Source organism: Ylistrum balloti, unplaced genomic scaffold (genome assembly GCF_031769215.1).
Source record: "Ylistrum balloti isolate Yb309-2 unplaced genomic scaffold, AGI_CSIRO_Ybal_v1 Utg369562, whole genome shotgun sequence".
Taxonomy (NCBI): Eukaryota; Metazoa; Mollusca; class Bivalvia; order Pectinida; family Pectinidae; genus Ylistrum; species Ylistrum balloti.
The window spans coordinates 716,726-739,363 of NW_026781862.1; the positions used below are offsets into that span (position 1 = coordinate 716,726).

Consider the following 22,638-nt stretch of genomic DNA (forward strand, 5'->3'; position numbering starts at 1 on the left):
ATTGGTCAATTGGAGGTCTCGCAAAATTTCGAACTAGCGATGCTTTTTAGGATAAAGTACCAGTTTTTTCTTAACACAATTAAATGATATCTGATTTACTTACTAGGAAACTTTTGCGATATCTTTAAAAAATTAAATATTGGTTCAAAAAATGAAACTTTTACTTCGACGTCACACAGCACGGAACTCTGGGTAATGAAGAGTATGGTGGAGTCGAATCAGCAATGAAAAGCTGTGCGGCCGTGTGTCTCAAGTGATGGCCAATGAAGCGAATGTAAGGCGTTTTGGTCTTTGAAATGTCGTTTCATTAACAATAAAATACACCACGCATTCAATGATGATCAAAAATGGATTATTTTCCAACTTCTTAAGGGTTAAACATTATTTAGTACTGGTACCCATGTGCTCCTTCCTTGTTTCTTTTTCGTTAGCGAAGAACGCATATTCGTCAGTGTCTCATCATGATTTCGCAATCATGTCATGATGACATGTCTTTATAAAAACCATTGCGAAGTGAAAATCACTTGTTTAGATCATTATTCATTTGTGTATGTTCAGATCTTCAGATTAGTTTACACGTTGAGTAGGAAAGTCTACTGTGGCTCCGTAGAACTTTTAATATTGAAGGACATCGGCCATGCCTTATGCTGAGGTATGAAATGATGAAACAGTGTCTATTCGTTTGGAACTAAATTTCCGAACATTTCTCGAACGACAGGAACTTTTCATTTGAACATGTACCGAAAGTTTTTTCATCAGCTGCTGCAATGTTTCTTCGGATGTAGTTTTTGTTATGAATGATGTCAACTGAGTTGTTCGCCAATATTATGAGTCGTTTCGATGAAGGACTATTGTTTAGTAATAGTGATAAAACGTGTTTGGTTATGGAACGTGTAAAATATCACAAGTCAATTTACACAACCTTTTTAAGGAGGGATGGAAAACAATTTTGAAGACTTTATGTTAATAATTCAACCTATCCCTCCATTTGCAAATGACCTCGCTTAATTAATTATCCAGGAATTGAAAATCACTTGTACACAATATTAATGATGATATCCTGTACACAACAAATTGTTTGAACATATGCTGAATTGCAAGGAAATTCAAGAAAATTATGAAATAATTGTCTTTACATTCCTTCTTTCAGTACATAACGTAATCGAGGTAGAAACCACAGGTTTAATAGATTACAGTATGTAGTTAAAATATGATCATCAATATTGTGAAAAGGGTTTTACTTCACTGATGGATCATCTATCTCCATAGCGACTTATTTCAGTGTATCTTTTTTTAAAATTTTACATCAAGTATTGTGATTGAAACTTGTGAATGATTCAAAATTTAACTTCAATAGAATAATGATGTGTGAAAAAATTATTTTGATGGCTATATTTTTTTCTGATTTTCAGAATTCCTTCACTGACATCTTATCAGCTGCATTAGATGAATCTGGAATCTTAGGAGACTTTGATGACTTTGACGAACCAGTTGCTGACGAACCTATCAACCATGTAGCATATCAAGAAGTACCAAAGGCAAGCTAAGATTTTGTGTAAAAAATTAAGATATTTTTGGTTATGTAATCTTGCATACAATTGATATCACATATATCACTTAATACTAAGCTATACAAAGCCACATATTGCTTTACATGACAGGGTTTTCCATAAGAGCTGGTCGCCGTACACGACTACACGTACATGACAGGTCAGCCTCCTACTTTCACTACACAGCCTACTACTAACAAAATTATGGAAAACCCTGCATGAACTAAATATATACACACAAATACTTGTTATAACATTTCTGAGATAATAAGATTGTAAATTACAATGTTAACAGCTTTGTCAGATAAGTGGGAAAACTCGAGAAATAATAAAAATCTATTTGGAATGTTACTTGTAATCCTTGCTAGATCTCAGTAAGAGTTTCATTCAGCTGTTGTATATACAGGAACCTATCAAAATACAAAACTATCCCTTGAACAGATGTAGTTATCTGGCATTTACTTTTACATGCAAAAGGTGAATTACCACAGTAAAACTGATAGTGATACAAGACTCAATATATTAAACATTTTACAAAGTACATCATTCAATGACCTACCAGAGACCAGGAGAGGATTCAATTTGCCTCCATCATGTTTGGCAGCATTATGAATAGTGACAGAGGACTGATGAGTGTGCAGTTATACGACACAAACACAGGGTGGCATGAGTATGTAATTACTTGTGTAACTTCCTTTTCCTTACATTCCACACACTTGCTATGACACTGGTACAGGACAGACATGTAAACATGTTACATATTTTAATATTTTGATAAAGTTTTTGTTTATTGTATCATTTAGAATCAACCAGTCACAGTACCTGTGACATCATGGAATGGGAGTGCCATTCCTCAAACCCAGGTGGGCCAGTCAGCTGTGTTCTCTCATGCCTTGAAACAACTGGCATCTACTTCCCAAGTCATCCCTACTGTTGGGACCCAACCTAGTCAGGTAAACAGATTGTCTCAGTGATGTTTATAAAACAATTGGAATGGTTTGTTTAGTGTATTGCCACCATATCTGACGTTACTTTTACATTGAATGGCAACAGGGAGACGTGACAATCTTTCAGATGTATCCTTTTTATGTGAGCATTGTATACATTGTATGTTGACTCCATGAGTGAAAGACCAAAAAGGTTCTCCACACTGTCATAAATATTAGTCACAAAATACTAGCAGAACAAATTGTGCATTTTCTGTAATATTTTTCATACTTTTTGTCAGAAGTATGGTAGTTTTGATTGCCTTTACTCAGTTTCAAGTTTAAAATTTATATGAAAAAAAATTATTGGCAGTATTAGGGTTTGTATACTAGTATACTGTCATTTGTTTCATTATTTGTATATTATTATAACAGCACTTGGTATGTTGTAGTAAGTTCTCCAAATAAGTTTTCACTTCTCATTCATTTTGAGATATTTGAAAAAAATTCAAAATGGCAGAAAAGAATATAAAATGCAATAACATTGAAATATTTTTAGAACAGGAAGTACAAAAATTTGAATAAACCTTTTGCCTTGGGTTACGATATATTTGGTATAAAGGATTATAGCTTTAATGTAATTTGTTTTTTCTTTGTTGAGTCCTAATGATGTTTGTCTTGTATCGGTGTTAAATCATTGATGCTAAAAATTTACTTTTCATTGTTCCTAGGTTGGAAATGGTCCACAGAAAGTTGCCCTTCATTCTACATTGGGTAGGCCAGCTTCATCCCCTGCAATGATTCGTATACCCAAGTCCAGTATTCAGAATTCTGTGGCCAGTCCAAGCAGCATTCCAATATCCATACAGCAAGCAGCTAGTGCCGCATCTGGGAACACAACTCCTCGTATCATCAAAATAACACGGGTCGGGGGAGCACAAGGCGCAATCAAGATACCCCAGAACAGTGGAGCAATTACTCTAGGAAGCCTTGCAGGAGGATCTTTTGCAGGCAAAAAAATTATTATCAAAAGGGCAGTGTCAGGTGCTGGTGTACCAAACATTGGTGGCCCCAGTGTGGTTGGACAGGGTATGGTTGGACAGGGTGTGGTTGGAACAGCAAGTGGGGTTTCAAATATTGGGGAACTTGTCCAAGGCAATCATATTGGGCTGCCAACCCACATACAGCAACGTTCATTTTCACCACAGCTACAATCTGCCAATTCTCCAATACAGATTGTAAGTCAATCTGGCACAACTGGAAGGTCACTTCAGAATGCAGTATCATTACTGCAGCGAAGTGGAGATTCTCTACTTATTCCAAGGACGTCCAGTGCCATACAGGTGCCATCTACTGTGCCCACAAGAAACAATATCATCGTCAACTCTAGTGGAACAAGTAGTGCCTCAACTGGGACCAATGTTGCTAATATAAAAACTAATTTGTCGCATAAAGATGTATCAAGAATGTGGTCCAATGAGGATCTTAAAATGAAAAACTTTTCTGCGCCAGTCATGAAAAATATGAGTGGTGGTCTTCAGGTAATTTTCAATATACGTTTTGGATATTGCAAATTTAAAGTAATTGTTATATACCATATTTTCTGGATTATAAGTAGCAACAGTTTTCCTTGTGTGTCGGGCATGCGGCTAATATACTTGTGTGAAGTACCTGCCCACCACATGTTTGTTACGGAAACAGATAGTGTAGAACAGTCATATGTAATTGTATTCAGTATGGTTTGAAAATTGCAATAAAAACATTCTCGTAGAATTTTTCAGTCATACCTTTTAATATGAATCACATTGATTACCGACTTTCGTGGTTACTTCAAAGCTATTGCAAGAAGCCATCAGAAGTTTACAGTAGTTTATTGAACCCTGGGATTGATTGGTCATTCTGTGATAGGTCAAATTGTAGAAAAGTTGACATTGTTTTGTTAGCTTAGATGCAACTTACAAGAAATATTATGGGATTAATAGAAATTTTGTCAACATCCACAGGCCTTTGTTAATATTTAACAGTACAGACATAGGGGAGATTTGTTAATATTGAACAGTACAGACATAGGGGAGATTTGTTTATATTTAACAGTACAGACTTAGGGGAGATTTGTTTATATTTAACAGTACAGACTTAGGGGAGATTTGTTTATATTTAACAGTACAGACTTAGGGGAGATTTGTTTATATTTAACAGTACAGACTTAGGAGAGATTTGTTTATATTTAACAGTACAGACTTAGGGGAGATTTGTTTATATTTAACAGTACAGACTTAGGGGAGATTTGTTTATATTTAACAGTACAGACTTAGGGGAGATTTGTTTATATTTAACAGTACAGACTTAGGGGAGATTTGTTTATATTTAACAGTACAGACTTAGGGGAGATTTGTTTATATTTAACAGTACAGACTTAGGGGAGATTTGTTTATATTTAACAGTACAGACTTAGGGGAGAGATTGTTTTATTTACTGTATATCTGGGCGTAGACAATACTAATGAGTTTAATATTTGATAAATTCTAAATGACCAGAATAATTTACAAAATACATCTATAAAATTAAGGATTATTTGTCGCATATTTCCTTTGCAAACTTTATCAAACATTTCAAAAATGATAGTGATAAACATAGCAGTTATTATATCATAAAAAAGGGTGCAGCTTATATTCTGATGGGACTTATTTGTGGATCAAATAGAAAAAAAGGACAAAACTTGACTGTTTGGACTTTTGTACTGATGCCACGTAAAACCCAGAAAGTAGGGTACTCATTTTCTTTTATAAAAATACCAAAAAGGATGATTCTGTTCTTTTTTAAATGGAATAAGCATAGTTTTCATATGTTTTTGCTTTTAGCATAGCCTAGCTGGAATGACTGCACCTTCCTTCTTGGAAGATGAAGAAGTTGAGGATGAAGTGGAAGAGCTTGGACATGCAGAAACGTATGCCGACTATATGCCTAGTAAACGTAGGTTTGCCTCTTTCCTTGCTACCATTTTTTAAGTATTAGTATGTACATCAGTCTCCTCATTTTACATATACTACACTCATACCTCCTAGCACAAATTTGCGTTTGCTGATTCTCACAAAGAATTTAAAATCAGTTTCCTAATCTTGGCTATTGTCTCCACTAATGTTCACTGATAAAACATTTATGTTCCATAATCCCGCCTTTACCAGACGTACATGAGTAGCAGTATCATGAAGCTTGTATTTTCTTTCCTCACAGTGTCTGTTGGTGTTAAACATCCTGATCCAGTGGTAGAAACAAGTTCCCTGTCCAGCGTCGAATCCTCTGACATCTGGTACAAGCTGTCCATTCCCGACTCCACCATTGACTATGGAGACCTTTCTGCCTTACAGTTGGAATCTATTGTGTATGCCTCACAGCGACACGACATGATCCTACCTTGTGGAGAGCGAGGTGGATTCCTTATAGGTAAATATTTAACTGGCTTCATAATCATGTTTCTAGGAAATCAAAGCAGGTAACTGGAGCAATAGAATTTTTGTTCGAAATAAAAAAAAGTGTGGCTCATTCTGAATGGCAGACAGCCTTGTATCAAATCTTAAAACAGAATGATATCAGAATTCAGTAGTGTAATTTACAGTGTATATGTATGTATTACTATATGTCTTAAACATGCTTGGCTTTTTCTCTTACAGGTGATGGTGCTGGTGTCGGAAAAGGTAGAACTATTGCAGGAATAATTTATGAAAACTACATCCAGGGCAGGAAAAGAGCATTATGGTGTGTTTCATGTTCCAAGAATGTTGATAAGTGTATAAATGAAAATATTTGTTGTTTAATGACTAGTATAATGAAGTTTCTCAGATGGGTTCAATTAGCAGCTATATATTCACCACCAACAATATAGAAATTTCTGTCTGCACCATACAGCTAGTGTGAATTTTTGAAAACAGATAAACTTTTTCCATAGTATAAATTTTACTCATTTTACTATTTTGGAAACAGAGTAGCCATAAAGAATAAGCTAGAGTTTGTTATGAAAAGCTGAAATATCTGTTTTTGAGTGTTTTGGTGTGACTTCAAAACTCTGTTGACATAAGATTTTATACGAGAGCAAATTAAACTCGTGTTATTGTGAGTACCAGGAATGAGGTAACTTTTAACTATGCACAGATAGTATGTTTAGACTCCCTATCTGTCTTGTAGGCTCAGTGTTTCTAATGACCTTAGAGTTGATGCCGAGCGAGACCTGAGGGATATTGGAGCTGGAAGAATAGAAGTACATGCCTTAAACAAGGTAAACTTTTTTTTTATCTACAAACAACCATATTTATTATCAGGTCCAGATGTTACCTGTAGATTACGGACTTTTCATTAAAGGCTTTAAAGTTGTAAAAAATATTATCTTCTCCAGTTTTAAGAAATTTAAGTAGAAACTATAATTCAGAATTTGAATACTTGTTCTGTGCATATTCTGAAAAAGGTATCTATTATTACTTAATGATGAGATATCAATAATGAAGGTAAAGAATACTTGCTGAAATAAAGATAAAAATGAATATGTGTTACAGAGTAATTTTACTGTTCAGTGTTTCAACATAATTTAACTCGATTATAGTAGTTTAAAGTTATAACAGGGTCATTTTATCATCAATTGTGTATAAGTGTGGTCTGTGTTACAGTTTAAGTATGCAAAGATCTCTTCGAAAGAAAACGGTAGTGTCAAGAAGGGCGTTATCTTTGCTACATATTCCTCCCTGATTGGAGAAAGTCAATCTGGTGGCAAGTACAAGACAAGGCTAAAACAGCTTCTCAAGTGGTGTGGCAGGGACTTTGATGGCTGTGTATCCTTATCAAATATTTCTATACATATACTACATTCGTTTGATGTGGAAAAGCTTGAAGTGTATCAGATTCTACATTTATATTGCTGTTAACTGTGTGTTTGCATTGTAAGGTTACTGAAATTTTAATGAATAATAAATTATAGGTGTTTCTTTAAGCCACCCTACTGTAGAACCTCCAGTTTCTCCAATTACTGCCATCAGTATCAACATCAGTTTAATCTTTTTACTGCAACTTGATGGACATTCTTACATTTCCGATGTTTTTCCCTGGTTGTGCATTGTATATTGTGAGGCTGATTAAAACATCGTTTTGATATGATCCCAAGTTGTGTGCATATATTACAAATTGGCTAACAGACAGCCTTCTTGGACTTTGACGGCTCTTGTTTTCCTTGCATTGAGAATTACTGAATATATTATTCTCAATATTTCAGTACATTTTATTCGGGTATGTAATGTCAGTAGAATTAAAGTTCTTAATAACACAACCACTAGAAGATGTGAGTGTGATGTTTCCATGACTACACAGTCACCCTTATCAGACCAATGGTTTTACATTTTGCACAAATTTCACTGATTTGATGGAAAATGTATTCAAAATTTCAAATTTGGCGGTTGATAGTCATCCTTGAAAAAGTGTTTATTGTTTTGCATGTGATTGGTTATATCTCACATTTAAAGTTACAAATGTATGTATTACAATATGTTTAGCCTTTCAATAATTTGTGGAAGAATTGATGATATTCCTTGACAGTCTACAGATTATATTTGATGAATGTCACAAAGCTAAGAATCTATGTCCTGTTGGGAGTAGTAAGCCTACAAAGACAGGACAGACAGTGCTGGAATTACAGAATCGTCTGCCAATGGCTCGCATCGTATATGCAAGTGCCACAGGTAAAGTCCTGTATTTCTACCTAGTTGGACAGTAATATCAATGTTTCTGGTCAGATAAAGTCTCAGTCTTTACTGTAGAGGAACATTAACATTTTGTAAACCAAAAGTCACAGATGTGTGTGCCAGATATAAACAACAACATTTTCAATTGAGTAAGTTAATTGCATACTAACGAGCAATTCATATTACAAATCCAACATCAGTTTTTACATTAATATGCAAATAGGATATCCAGATATCCAATATAGCAGATGCAAATCTGTTACGCTGGGGCCTTTTCTGTTTTTGTTGAGTTTTCCTCAGATATGCAAATCATCATGTTCACATTTCACCTGTAGGTGCTTCTGAACCTAAGAACATGGCATACATGACAAGACTTGGCCTGTGGGGAAAAGGCACGCCCTTCACTGAATTTAATGACTTCATTCAAGCTGTGGAGCGGAGGTTGGTGTTCTTTGTTGATTATACCAAGTTTAAAAGTAACTGCTGTATGATAAAAAATGATCAACTGACAAAGTCCGGTATATGATGGAGATCAGAAGGATGTTTCATGTTTTCATGAAATTTTAGGCACAGAATCTTTCAGCAATTCAATCAGATAAAATATAGTATTGCAACCTCAGACCTGTTATCTTCTCTGACTTATTTAATGAACCAACTGTTTAATTCAAAATTGAATCTCTGATGTTTTCAGTGTTTTATCAGATATATATGTGTTTGTACTGGAGAGCTGATAGAATCAGTTTTCATGGAAAAAGAACAGTGTAGACAGAAACATCACTTCTCATCTGTCATCTCTTAGAATAATTCTCTAGTTAAAAACTATGCTTTTTATTATTACTTTTTAGTATTATTATTCAATTTTTTGCAGGGGTGTTGGTGCAATGGAACTGGTTGCTATGGACATGAAACTGCGTGGCATGTACATTGCCAGGCAACTTAGCTTCAAAGGCGTCTCTTTCAGAATTGAAGAAATTCCTCTAGAGAAGGACTTTGTGGAAGTGTACAATGATGCTGTGAAGATGGTGAGTAGAATATTGCAATAAGCAGTAGAATTGACAGAATTGATTTTACCTTTGCTATGTCAAAACTCCTTTCAAACCAAATAACTGCTTGTAATAAATAGAACTCCAGAGAAAATTGATCTACTTATAACTTAACAATTGATTTTTTTAGACTCATGATGCTTTTGATCATTTTCATGTTTATCTGTTTGAGAAAATTGATTTACATGGGAGTCGACACAGATGCCCACTTGTACAGCCATTAGATTTGTTTTGTTACGATGACTCACTTACTGGTCATTTTCTTCAGTGGGTTGTGGCTAGAGACAGATTCCAGAAAGCTGCAGAGCTGATAGATGCCGAACAGAGGATGAAGAAGACAATGTGGGGTCAATTCTGGTCAGCACATCAGCGCTTCTTCAAGTACCTGTGTATATCGGCAAAAGTCAATCATTGTGTCCGTCTGGCGAGGGAAGCTGTCAGGAATGGCAAGGCAAGCACTAGATCTAGAATATCCTGATACCTACATAGTAAAAGTATAACCCAAGCAACTGATCAAATCAACACTGAACAAACCGTTCTATAAACTTAAATGTAGCCATATTTAGTGCTTTTTATGCTGATGGTTTTTTTTAATTAAATAATTCATTTGACTTTTAAAATTGAAAAGAACTGATGGAAGATTCAGTGTCTTAGTAAGTTAAAAGATTATGCTAATTTTTATGGTATTCTATGGTAATTTTGTTGGAGTGTTCATTATTGTTATGTGATGTTGCAGTGTGTTGTGATTGGTCTCCAGTCAACAGGAGAAGCTAGAACCCTAGAACAGTTGGAGGAGAGTGGAGGAGAACTGAATGACTTTGTATCCACAACCAAGTAAGTTCTGTTTCTCCTGGAACAGTAATTGATTTTAACCTCCGGTCAGCCTAGTTTGTACCTTGTTACTATGAATCTTGATTTAGGGCAGTGTCTCTGTAAAGAATGCAAATTTTACTAGTTATAGTTCTAAAGTTGAAAAGAGTCCAGTTAATGTTAGAATTGTGGTCATTTCCTTATAAATTAGATTCTCATGTATGTTTCTATTAATAATGTGTTGTATCTGCAGGGGTGTTTTTCAAACATTAGTTGAGAAACATTTTCCAGCACCTGATCGAAGGAAAACCTTTGATATTTTCGGAATTGGTGGATACCCCAGTTTCCTTGATAACAGTAACCCTCCTACACCAGAAAATCACAACAACAAAAAGAGAAAAAAAGGTGAATTCATTTATAAGACTTGTAAGAATATGAATATCAATTTGTCAGTTTGGAATTCCATTTAAAAAATTTGAAAAGATTATCAAAAAAAGAGTTTTGTCTGTAAAAGATTTTTCAAGATTGAAAGTGTTTATATCAAAATCTATAATGAAGACTTTTAACATTTCTGATGAAGTTACATTGTGTTGTGACTTTGAAAACTGAAACATATTACTCCAAGTGCACAAACATTTACTCTTCTCTGTAATGTCTCCCAATGAGATAACAAACCACAGGAATGTTTTGTGTTTGTAAAAGTTGCCAACTTTGCTCTAAACCTGTAAGTAAATATTTGTCCATTTAAATTTCAGCAATTTGTTTAAATTTCAAGTTTTTTAATTTGGCAACTAAAATGATAAAAACCTGGTGAATAGATACTCAATGCACAGAGCTTATCAATGTCATTCAGAAGTTAATTAATACTTCACCAGAATATTGTATATATTAAGGATTAGAACTGATAGCCATCACTTTTTATTCAAGATGACATCAATCATGCTAAATACTTCTTCCTTGATAGACCAAAAAACTTCTAAAAAGGCAAAGAAGCAGAGAGGGAATGGTAGCTCAAGTGATTCTGATGAAAGTGACTCAGATTGGCTCAAGTCCGACTCGGATGCTAGTAGTGTAGACTTTGGAGCTGACAGCGATTCAGAGTCTGAGGGCGATGTAGATGACTTCAACCCATTTGGCAGTGGATCTGATAGTGATGATGGTAAATGTTGCACATGAAAATATTCTTGTGTTCTTGTTCTTAAGTTTTCTTTCTAAACCAATGAACCATCATAGGAAGTGTGAACCAGAATCTTGTCACTATTTTATAGTTTGCGTTAGATTCATCTGACCACTACTTGCACACTTAACATACTTTTTCGCTATTTTAATCTGAAATGTTATCAATGAATAATGTGTAATTGCTATGTAAACTAAGGAAAGACATGTCAGAATTATTTTCATTCATGTTAAAGGTACATACATATGTGGTTACATTTTTGGCAGCAGATCACAAAACATGGGTGTAATGACAAATACTGATGCGAGTTGGAACCAGTACTTGAACACCCAAAGACAATATTTATTATTGATATTTCAGTTGTGTTGAAGATCTACTCAAACAACACCAAAAATATCATATAGATTGATGCGATGATAACACACAATGTGATCGATAAAGGTCATTTTTGGCATTGTTAGTTGGTTAGGATGTTTGTCTATTGGGCAAAATGTATTTTTTTATTTTGTAAAATGGATGCTCTTTGGATGTGTTATTTTTCTTCTACTTCAGATATTTTACCATAATTAATTTAAAATAAGAAATTTGGAGTCCGCTGACCTTTCAAGAACACAAGTTTGTCAATTGATGATTGTTGCAGTGTCATGATCTCTGTGCATACATTATTGTCTTAGTTATAAATATGGTTTAGACAGGGGATAAAAAGTGTTGGCGTTTTGGGTCAATGCTGGAGAAGTAATGAAATTTAGGGTCAGTGCTGGAAAAGAGCTGGAATCTTCTCAGGAATACTTGATTTCATACTTTCTTGATGTAAATATGCATTTCTTCTTCAGCAGAGAAGATAATGAATTAAGGAACTTGTTTCCAAAATGGAACACTTATAAAACTGCTGAAGTTTTATTCAAGTATCAACTATTTTTCAAGTTTAACTGTTTTGTTATCTTAATTATGTTAAAGTAAAAACATAGAATCTCTATTTCTTGCAAGTTTGGACAAAAAATACACATGGAAAACTGAGAAAAAGTGTGAGAAAACTGCTCGAATCTTGGTATGAAAAATCAGGACAAACCATGTATAAAAGATTTTTTTTCTGAGTGGTTGAAAGATACCAGAACATACCATATTGTAGAATGAGAATCAAAAATGAAGAAAGTATTCCAGCATTATTTCCTTTTGAGCACTGATCATAATAGTCTAGACCTTTTTGATTGTTCATGCCTTTCAAGAAGATGTAATAAGTCAAATTTACATGGTTACATAATGATGAAAATGCCCTAGAGCTTATCTATATGGCCAATTTTATGGAATACAGATCCATGGTTGAAAAAGAAAAATAAAGCAAACAGGAAGAAAACGAAGAAAACAAAGAAGAAGAAAAAGAAGAAAGGAAAGGAAATGGATGAAGATGAGGAGTTTGACAAACAGTTGGCAGCTGCCGGTCTGATGAAGAAAAATCTTAGTACCAAAGAGAATATCAACAACTTTGGCAATAATAACACCACCAATAACAGCTCTAACCAACCAGGTAAGGAAGTGATAGCATCTTTTTAACTTTTCATCACCACAAATTTTGTTATTGATGAATATATTAAATGGTTTGGACAACAGACTTGAAGCTTATATAATAACAAATCATTGACCAGGTGAGTGATCATCTATGTTACGAGAAATAGCAGCACTATAACAAATCTTACTGGCAAAGTAGGTTATTAGGTAAACTGATCGTAAAAAAAAAGGAAAAAAGCAAATTGATCATGAATAACAATCGAATGTTCTGCTGATAACTGTATTTTCTCAAAGATAGAGGTACATGTCTCTGAAAGGAAAGGTATAAAAATCCTCAGCATTGTACCATAAAATGTTGCTGTTTCAGTACTTGGTATGGATAGTGTGGAAAGAGCTGTGTCTATGAAAAGAGAACTATTGGATATGTTGGAAGAAGTAGGAGACAAACTGCCTCCAAACTTACTAGATCACCTAATAGATGAACTTGGTGGCACAGAAAATGTTGCAGAGGTAAGATATGAAGTCAGTGGCACAGAAAATGTTGCAAGGGTAAGATAGGAACTTGGTTGCACAGAAAATGTGACAGTGGAGAGGTAGACTAGATTCCTCTTTAGATAGCCATCATGATGCTTGATTGTTATCATATACATGATTACCAGGTTGTAGTATATATTATACTCCTGCCCTCTGCACAATTAAGTAATTGTAGGGAGAGTGGTTGCAGTCATTTATATATATGTTTTGATATTGAACTTATGTGAATTAGTTATTGTAACTTCTTCATAAAGCCATTTCTAGCTCACCTCAATAAAGTTAGGGGGCCATATGCTGTACCTACAGCATTTGGTTGTGGTTGAGAAGAAAAGTTTAGAACAGTATTGAAGTAATAGCAAGTGCTTCCTTAACAAACTTGCATGACCTATGTAAACAGGAATGCTTTACACATTATTTGTCACAGTGTCTAGATCTGGCCCAAATTTTACACTTAATTGAACCTCTTGTTGGACTTAGTAATTCTCTAATAATTTATGTATCTTTTTAATCAAATATTTGATTGTATATAGAGTGGAATATTTTGGTGTCTTAAAGCCAATTAAATGCTAAGTGACAGTCTTGGATTTGGTCATGACATAATTCAGACATGCATATTTAATATGTATCAAGATAGATCTAAGAATACTTTGTACAGAACCTGTCTTGTAACAACATTGTTATAAGAGTTGAGACTCATAATCTTTGATTACTTCAGGTTTATAGGAGGTATTCTTTTGCTTATTTTCAACAGGGATGTATATGCTGAGTCCAGAACAAATATCTTTCAAGTCCCACCGTAGTGATACTAGTTTAACAGTGTTGCTTTGTTACTGAAGCTTTGAATGAGGAGACTCTTTGTTTTATTATAGATGACTGGTAGGAAGGGACGTGTTGTCAGTACCGATGATGGCATCAGTTACGAGTCACGCAGTGCCTCGGATGTACCACTGGAATACTTAAACCTTACAGAGAAACAAAGGTTTATGGATGGTGAAAAGGTAAATAATATTAATTACCATGTTTGTACTTACACTGCAATGGCAAGGGGAACATTATTACTGATTGAAATTCAGTGGATGGGCTTATTACAGGACAATTTCAATCACCTTTAGTTCATGGTTCTATGAACAGCAAAAACTATGTGGACTTATTATCAGACATTTTATGAAAAAATCCTTTTCACAAATTGACGGATTGAAGTGATTTTTTTTACTCCAACAGAATATAGCCATAATCTCTGAGGCAGCTAGTTCAGGTATCTCTCTCCAGGCTGATAGGCGAGCAATCAATCAAAGGCGGCGTGTTCATATCACTTTGGAGTTGCCATGGAGTGCTGACCGAGCTATACAACAGTTTGGTAAGATAGCATTATACCAGGAATTGAATTTGTGGGAGAAATATATCATAACTACTTTATGAATACATGCATACACTTGATTCACTGTTTCTCCCAAGACCTACAGTCAGTGCTTTATATTTCCAGATCATTTTAACACTGAAATTCCAAATATTAAAGAAAATTATTTGATTATTTAAGTAGACCTCAAATGTAACGTATTTATTTTCAGGTCGCACCCACAGATCTAACCAAGTACATGCCCCAGAGTATCTGTTTTTGATCTCGGAACTAGCAGGAGAGCAGAGATTTGCTTCTACTGTAGCAAAACGTCTGGAAAGCTTGGTGAGCGTTTATTTAACCTAGAATAAGGTCAGAGAGCAACACATAACCTCTTGACTCACAGTAAGGAGTTGTGGAATGACTTCAGAATAACTTTCTCTTTGAGATGCCAGAACAATGTGTTTAATTTTAGACTGATATTGGAGAATATTGAAGTGAAAGAAATTTCTGTAGACAATGGTAATCTGTATCTTTTCATTTGAAGAAGTTATCTTATTACTTCAGAGAATTACAGTTTGGTTACACTTTTATTAAGAATTTTTTATTTTGGAAGGTGTTTATGACTGATAAACGTATGTTTCTAGACTTTATGACAGATAAATACTTTGAATTTGCTCTAAGTAGTGACCAGATTGATTTATTGAAACTATATACTGTTGATGTTTGATTTTAAATTATTATTAAATTATAGGAAGATTTGTGAGGATTTTCATGTATTGATATTGTTTTAACAGGGAGCACTCACCCATGGTGACAGAAGAGCAACAGAATCACGGGATCTCAGCCGCTTTAACATTGATAACAAGGTAAGATAACTGGCCATCAATGGATTTCTTATACAGCTGTCATTTGTTGTTAACCTCCTACCTAGTACATTACTTTATCAAGATGTTATATCCTACTTTGATCAGGTTTTGGTCTACAGCACTTTTTCAGAATCTAGAAAGTCAACATTTATTATCTTGTAAATGGCAATACACAATGATATCTATTGGTACATATCCTCAAACTTCAAGTCAAATTCATATTTTTGTCTCTGAACGTGGTATACACTATGATATTTTGAAACTGATCTCATTTCGATATATTTTTAAGTTGCCAACAATTAAACAATAAGTCAGAGAGCAAAGATCGTCCAATCAAAGGCCAAGGTCCAATTTTGTATCGTAATCTGAAAACAGTTTGTTTTGACTTTATGAAGCATTGATTGGAATAAATTGACCAAAGGTCTCCAATTAGTCAGACTTTCTGAAATGTACATCATCCGTGTTAAAACATATAGTGTTTTAAGTTTGCAGAGGCATTTGACACTTAAATTGTCACAAAATATCACAAAACATATATCGTTTAATAATCTGTAAATAAGATAAGGGCACATGAAGTCTGCTAATGAAACTAGATTGTCCTTTGCCCGTGGTCCATCGTCTGTCCATCCAGCTGTAAACAATTTCTGTTATTGCTATTTCTTGAGAAGTACTGGACAGATCTTTCTCAAACATCTGAAGGTTTCCCATCGTCCCTAGTTGTGCCTGTTTGATTTTGAAGCTGGTCAAAAAAATAAAATGGCAGCCATTTTGGATTTGATAAGGAAAGTTTGTTATCGCTATCACAGAAAGATAAAATAACTAGTGTGGCTGCCATCTTGTATATGGCAGTCAAAAATTATAATTACAATTTTTTGAAGCAATTCACAAATTTCATACAATTAAGAGCAAATAAGGAAAGAATAGAAAAGAAGAGAAAAGATCCTTCTTTTGAAAGGACCGTTTAAGACCAAACAATAATGAGTGCCAAGATGCCCTGGGATCTCGTGTTTAAGAAATTGTCTAGAAAGTTTTATAGTTTCAAGTTTTATATTTAGTATTTTAACTGTTTCAGTATGGCCGTGTTTCCCTGGAGAATGTTATGAAATCATCATTAGGGTTTGAGAGTCCTCTGGTTGCCCCTCCCTCAGATTACCAGGGAGATTTTAATGCAGGTAAGTTTATACTGTTCATTGTTACCTGCCTTCTATGTATGAATGGTGGTGATAGTTCCATTCATTGGTTATGATGGTATTAATTTACATACAAGAATGTCTGTTTTGTTTTCCAGATGTCAGGAAGGGTCTTGTGGGAGTTGGCGTGGTTACTGTGGATGACAGAATTAATGTTCCAATCTTAGATAAAGGTATGCAGCACGTCTTTGATAACACAAATTAAAATATTCTACGAAAATATTACATTGTGGTCACTGATCAGTTATCAGTGTGAAATTTTGACTTGTATGCGTTTGGATAATTTGAAATCTTGATATGGGGTTCCGTTGTACAAGAATATTTAAATTAAAATTCAGTTTTGTACAATATCATAGTGAGTAGATGTTAAGTCATGACAAGTTGTGATTAAATGAAGAATGTTAATACAAGAACCCTGACCCTTGTAATACTCCTTACTATGATTGGGGATAGTGAACAAAAAAGCAACATCTTTGGGACTTTGACTATGCATGACTACAACCACACTGATGAAAATTTCCCACAGTGTGTCAGTTATTGATCATATTAATTAATTGATTGATGAAAAGGAGTGGAGTATGAGTATGGCTATAAAAGTTTTGATATGGTGGTGTTACTTCTGGTATTCTCATGACATTATGTGGTAAACACATTAAGAATGAAAGGTGTATTGTCTTGTATAAAAGAAAATCATAATTATGATGTTGCCTGTGAATCCGGTCCAACATCTACTTTGCCATTTTAATCAGATTTATAATGAAGCAATAATCAGAAGCCTTGTATTCGCTGAGTTTTTTTTATATGAATGGTCGACTTATGCCATCATCAGCACAACTAGTCCTATGTTTTGGTGTCAGGTTTAATAACAATGACAGATTTTTTTTCACCATACTTCTGTTTGTATGTTTCATTACTAAACGAGATCTGAATTTGATTGGCATAGCATTTTTTTATAATGAGTAACTTCTACAAATATCTCTTGCATTTCAGATTACAACAACATCAGTAAATTCCTCAACAGAATCCTTGGTATGGAGGTCGCTCTACAGAATGCTCTGTTCAAGCATTTCTCACAGACCCTGATGGCCATCATTCTGGAGGCCAAGAGGAATGGAAGATGGGACATGGGCATTCTTGGTAAATATAAAACTGTAGCGCACTGTTATTGTGAAATTAAGATCACAGCCTGTCATGTTGACATTGCATAGGTTCCTCACAATAGTCAGGTGTATTGCCCAGTGTCTACCTATCAATCCCTGTAGGAATACATTGGCTTTTCTGCTGTCTCGATTGTCAGATATACTTAGAATAGAGTTGAACCTTCAAAAGATGACCTTGAAATAGGGAGTTTTCAGTTTATCTGCCTTGTCTTGGTTCCCATACAGGATATACGATTGTGAAGGTTATAGTCTGTTTTTATCACACAAAAATCTGATGTCTGATAATAAGCCCATCCACACGTATTGTAGTTTTGGTAAAAATATAAACCAACAGTTCATCATTTCCCTGTAATAAGTAATGCTCATTGAGCCGAAGACTATGTTAGATTTTATTTCAAAAGTAAATTGTGGCCTGTTCCAAGTCAATATTGATCACTATTTCTTTTAATTTACCAGTTTCAATCATTTTTCAACTCTTAATGACTGACTAGCTAATAAATGGTTATTTAAATATCTTATGAACTGTTACAGATCTTGGTTCTGGAGGAGAAAGTGTAAAGAAACTAGAGTCGAGGGTGTTTGTAGGAAACACAGCCACAAACACAGCCAGGACAGAACTCACCACAGTAAGTTTTACAGGATCCGGATAGTAAACAATAATTAGGGTGAATGTAGAACATATATGGTACTTCAAATTAAATTGGGAAACAAAACTTTTCATTGTGTAAAGTTCAACATTATCTTGTTTGTACATACAATGATACTGGTGGTACATATATGCAATGCAGAGTTACGATCTGCAGAACAAATTTGATTTGAATTGGAAAAATACACACTGTATATATATTATCTTTGTTATGAGGCAATTTTATGAATCCTATACAGTAAAAATATGGCAAAACATCGGCTGATCACATTGTAATGTTGTGTACGAATCTGACCACGTGTAAACTGAATAAGACATGAATTTTTATAATCGTTCACAATAATTTATGATAGTGGTTTAGATATTTCAAAGAATAAACAAACAAAAGTTAAGGAAAATCACTGTTCTTACTGGAAAAACAAATCAAATTACAAATTCATTGTCTTCAAAAAAATTCTATTAGATACAAGTCAGTTTGGTGCACCTGTAAATTAACTTCCGGGTTTACACTTTTGGAAAAAATGTGTCAGCTGTTAATGTCATGTTCCACTTATTATCACATTTCCCCCTGACAAATGGAACATGATATTAAGTGGGTATCATTGGACTTCAAATAATTGGAAGCTTAGATTTCTCACTGTCTTGTCTGGTTGTGCTTGTGTTGTTAATGTGAAAAGTTCTGGATAGCATGTGACATATCTCTTCATGTTGTTCAACATGGTAGTTACCAGCTACCACAAACAGACCACTTTGTAAAATGTCATAAAAGTATGTGTTGAAAAAGAACAGGAGTCCAGCACAAGCACTGAAGCTTGTTCATTGTAAAGAGTTCACTTGTTTAGTCCAGGGAAATGGCAAATCATTTGGATTGAGATTTGTCATTAACCCATGAGGATAGTTAGTTATAAAATTTATATATTAAATCTAAACTATGCTGAATAATGTTAATGTGTGGTTTAACATCTTTGGACTAGTTGACATGAATCTTTGAACTGAAAGATGTTGGCTTACAACTTGTAATCGCAAGAAGAGAAATTTGAGATATGATTCAATTAACTAATTTTTATATTTTTATGATTTTCAGTTTTCCGTGGAGAGGGGTATGTCCTGGACTGGAGCCACAGAGATCTGGAGGAAGTATACAGGTTCTGAGGATGGATTTTATGTCTCAACACAGGTATAACACACATTTTTCAATAATTTTTAATGTGTAAGCTTAGATTTTGATATATCTTGTGATTAAGTTTTCTATCCATTTTTGTTTAAGTTCTATTGTTTGCCTGTAGAAAAAAGCATTATGTTTTTGATGAACATATTATGTGGTATTGTTGGCTTGATAAATAAATACATTGTTACCAAAATAAAATATACTGTAAATGGAGATAGCAAATAACAGTAATTTTATTTTCGTTGTTTTCCATGCTGAAGATTGTGTGCTATAATGAAATAAAACTAATTGGAGTTTCTTAATGCTAATTATATAGTTATTAGTGTAGATGCATGAATTTATCATTATGTCTATTTACTCAAAAGTGAAAATGTGCTAAAATTTGACTGCCTCATATTAAAAACATTTACATTAGATGAATTTTTGACAAAATAGACGTTAGATGAATTTTTGACACAGAAGTTGGTAAGTGATCTCGTTGTGATAAGTGACTGTATCTCAATTTGTAGGAGAGAAGCATGAAGAAGACAGCAGTACTGGCAGTGTACTACGGGCTGAGTAAGAAGAAGGAGAAGATGTACAATGTATACCGTCCAAACACTGGCAGACAGGTCCATACAGAGGCTCTGTCTAATCTCAAGAAAAAGTACAAAAAGGTACAGTAGTTTAGGCAGTTTCTAAATTCCGCTAGTAACTATTATTGGAACTGATGGTTTTATCAGGAGATGAAAATATTACTTTTGTATGGGTTGGTTTACGTTTTATCAAATGTGACATATTATCAAGTGGCACCATGGTAACACACTAGCCATTTAAATAGAGTTTTGATTCCTTGATCAGACAAAGAAAGGTAAAGGGTCATTTGCCCAACCTTGTACGTTTTCTGTCTGTACTATGGTACTTGTCCATCTCTATTGATTCTTACTCACTGTTCTCCATTGATATCCCAAAAATTTTATACATTCAAGTAGTCAGTACTTTTTAAACTGCACTAGTAAGTGTCCCCAATCTTGTCATGTTTTACAGTATATTTGTCAGGTAATTTTGTATGAAATGAAACAAACAGAATGCGGTGTTCATGTAGTGTACATTGTATCATTTACAGGTACTTCCAGATGTTGCCATGCCCATATGGGATGACCAATACAACTTATCTGCAAAAATTTGCAGTCATGCTTATTGGTAGGTACTGTGTAGTTATACATCATTTATAGTTCTGTGTGAAATGTCTCCCATGTGATGGAACTTAAATATAATAGTGACAGGACCCCATTACCTAATCAGAACTTAGGAGTGGACAAAATTCTCTCAGTATAACAGGATATACAGGAAACTGACCTTTTGACTTTTCATTGTTTGTTTTAATGGCCTGTTGTTAGGCATTTTTTAATTCATAGGAATACAATTTTCTGTTGTAAAGTGTTCCTTATTTGTATTTATTATGTATTGGGAAAATACAACAACTTTAGATAGTTAACAGATAACATTGTTGTCACAAAATTGAAAGAATCGTTGTCAAGATCTGAACCATATAAACAGGAAACAGTTTCATAGTTTATACCATACCATACAGTTAGGACATCGACAGAATATACTCTAGCAGTGTCAATTATAGGTGACCAGAAAGTGACACATCCTAATTTTGTGTATACATGTAGTTTGAGATGAGCCAAGAAAATACATTCAGTATTTGAAGTGTAGACTAATTAAAGTGCAAACTAATTACAGGAAGGGCAACTGTAAGAAGGTGAGTCTGGGTCTGCCATGTGAGGTAGGACTCAGGAGTCGAACATTCCATGTACTTAGCGGATCCGTTCTCAGCGTCTGGAGCAAAGTAGAGGGAGTCCTTGCTTCAATGCCAGGGGGAGCCAACTCCAAGATGCAAATCATACGTCTACGGACAGACAGTGGCCAAAGAATTGTTGGTAAGTAAAAATTTTTGAAAAAGTAATTCCAGGTACAGATGAGGCTGTTGGATTGACCTTGCTTGAGAATTAGTTTTGTTTGCAACCCAAAATTTGTTCTACATTTTTTTCAACAATTTTATATGAATAAATAGAACATGCACCATCCCCTTTGTTAAGATGCAGATGATGAAACTTGTTCAAATAAATATTTCCCATTTTACTTGATAGGCCGAATTTGTAAGTGTAATTGTTCAAACTAAATTGCTAAACTGGTGAAAATTCACTTGCTTACATGTGAAATATCGGTTTACGAACAGGCCCTTTGATATATGATGTGTTTTGCCATATGAAGCTGTGATTTTATGATTTTGTATGACATGTTCTGTTTGTTTTTGTATTACAGGTAGCCTTATTCCCAATAACTGTGTCCTTCCTTTATGCAACATTCTGTCTCAGGACTGTAAACAGACATTCACAGAAAAGCATCCCGTACACGAAGAGAATTCATCACACCTCAGTATGCCTCTTCTCTTCTGAGACTGTTCCTGGAAACTTCACTCCATTTGTACCTTCATCAGATTCCAAAGCATTTCATTCTTTTGTTACATCAGATCAATTTTAAAAAAGGATTTTTAAAAACATAAAAGTATAAAGGATGCAGCTTCCTAATGCACAAATCCATTGTCTAAGTATTACTTTGCTAGTTGCTTCAATATCATTCATCGAAAGGTTTTCTGGAAAAGACAGATCTTATCACTTTTACCATAGTCAAGATTTTGTAAATTGTTGAATGTTTATCTGTATGCATTACTGTTATCTTGGAACAATGATTAATGCTAGGTAGTGGTGAAAAATCATTTACTGAAAAGATAAAGTAAAAAAAATGTCACAAGGAATACCAGATATTTGCAATAACCAGATACTATTAAAATGACTAATGTAATTTATTGTACTTCATCGCTTGGTATGTAGCTTTCACAGTGTGCTTGCCATAGCAGTCAAACTGCATTACATAAAGTGTTCATTTTGATTTTTTATAGTGTCTGCACCATGTGTTCAATAAACTGTCTACAAATTTTCTTTCTAACAGAAC

The 22,638-nt window shown here is 34.3% G+C and overlaps 1 protein-coding gene across 1 annotated transcript; it reads left to right on the forward strand.

Moving 5' to 3' along the window:
• The first annotated feature begins 256 nt into the window (after positions 1 to 256).
• Positions 257 to 22,262, forward strand: LOC132544803 (protein strawberry notch homolog 1-like). The gene is made up of 31 exons (XM_060208485.1): positions 257 to 274; positions 1,413 to 1,538; positions 2,354 to 2,503; positions 3,208 to 4,017; positions 5,338 to 5,449; positions 5,711 to 5,920; positions 6,148 to 6,232; positions 6,659 to 6,749; positions 7,135 to 7,296; positions 8,061 to 8,196; positions 8,535 to 8,640; positions 9,068 to 9,221; positions 9,511 to 9,693; positions 9,979 to 10,076; positions 10,306 to 10,457; positions 11,017 to 11,211; positions 12,542 to 12,754; positions 13,103 to 13,245; positions 14,139 to 14,267; positions 14,491 to 14,626; positions 14,838 to 14,950; positions 15,403 to 15,474; positions 16,547 to 16,646; positions 16,763 to 16,837; positions 17,655 to 17,801; positions 18,356 to 18,450; positions 19,555 to 19,647; positions 20,148 to 20,294; positions 20,744 to 20,820; positions 21,367 to 21,563; positions 21,949 to 22,262. The coding sequence occupies exons 1-31, from the start codon at positions 257 to 259 to the stop codon at positions 22,080 to 22,082; spliced, it is 4,659 nt and encodes a 1,552-aa protein (XP_060064468.1). The 3' UTR covers positions 22,083 to 22,262.
• The last annotated feature ends 376 nt before the right edge of the window (positions 22,263 to 22,638 follow it).

Coding starts and splice junctions, on each gene's coding strand:
- LOC132544803 (XM_060208485.1), top strand. Junction 9,222..9,510: donor ACAATGATGCTGTGAAGATG/GTGAGTAGAATA, acceptor CATTTTCTTCAG/TGGGTTGTGGCTAGAGACAG. Junction 15,475..16,546: donor GCTTTAACATTGATAACAAG/GTAAGATAACTG, acceptor TAACTGTTTCAG/TATGGCCGTGTTTCCCTGGA.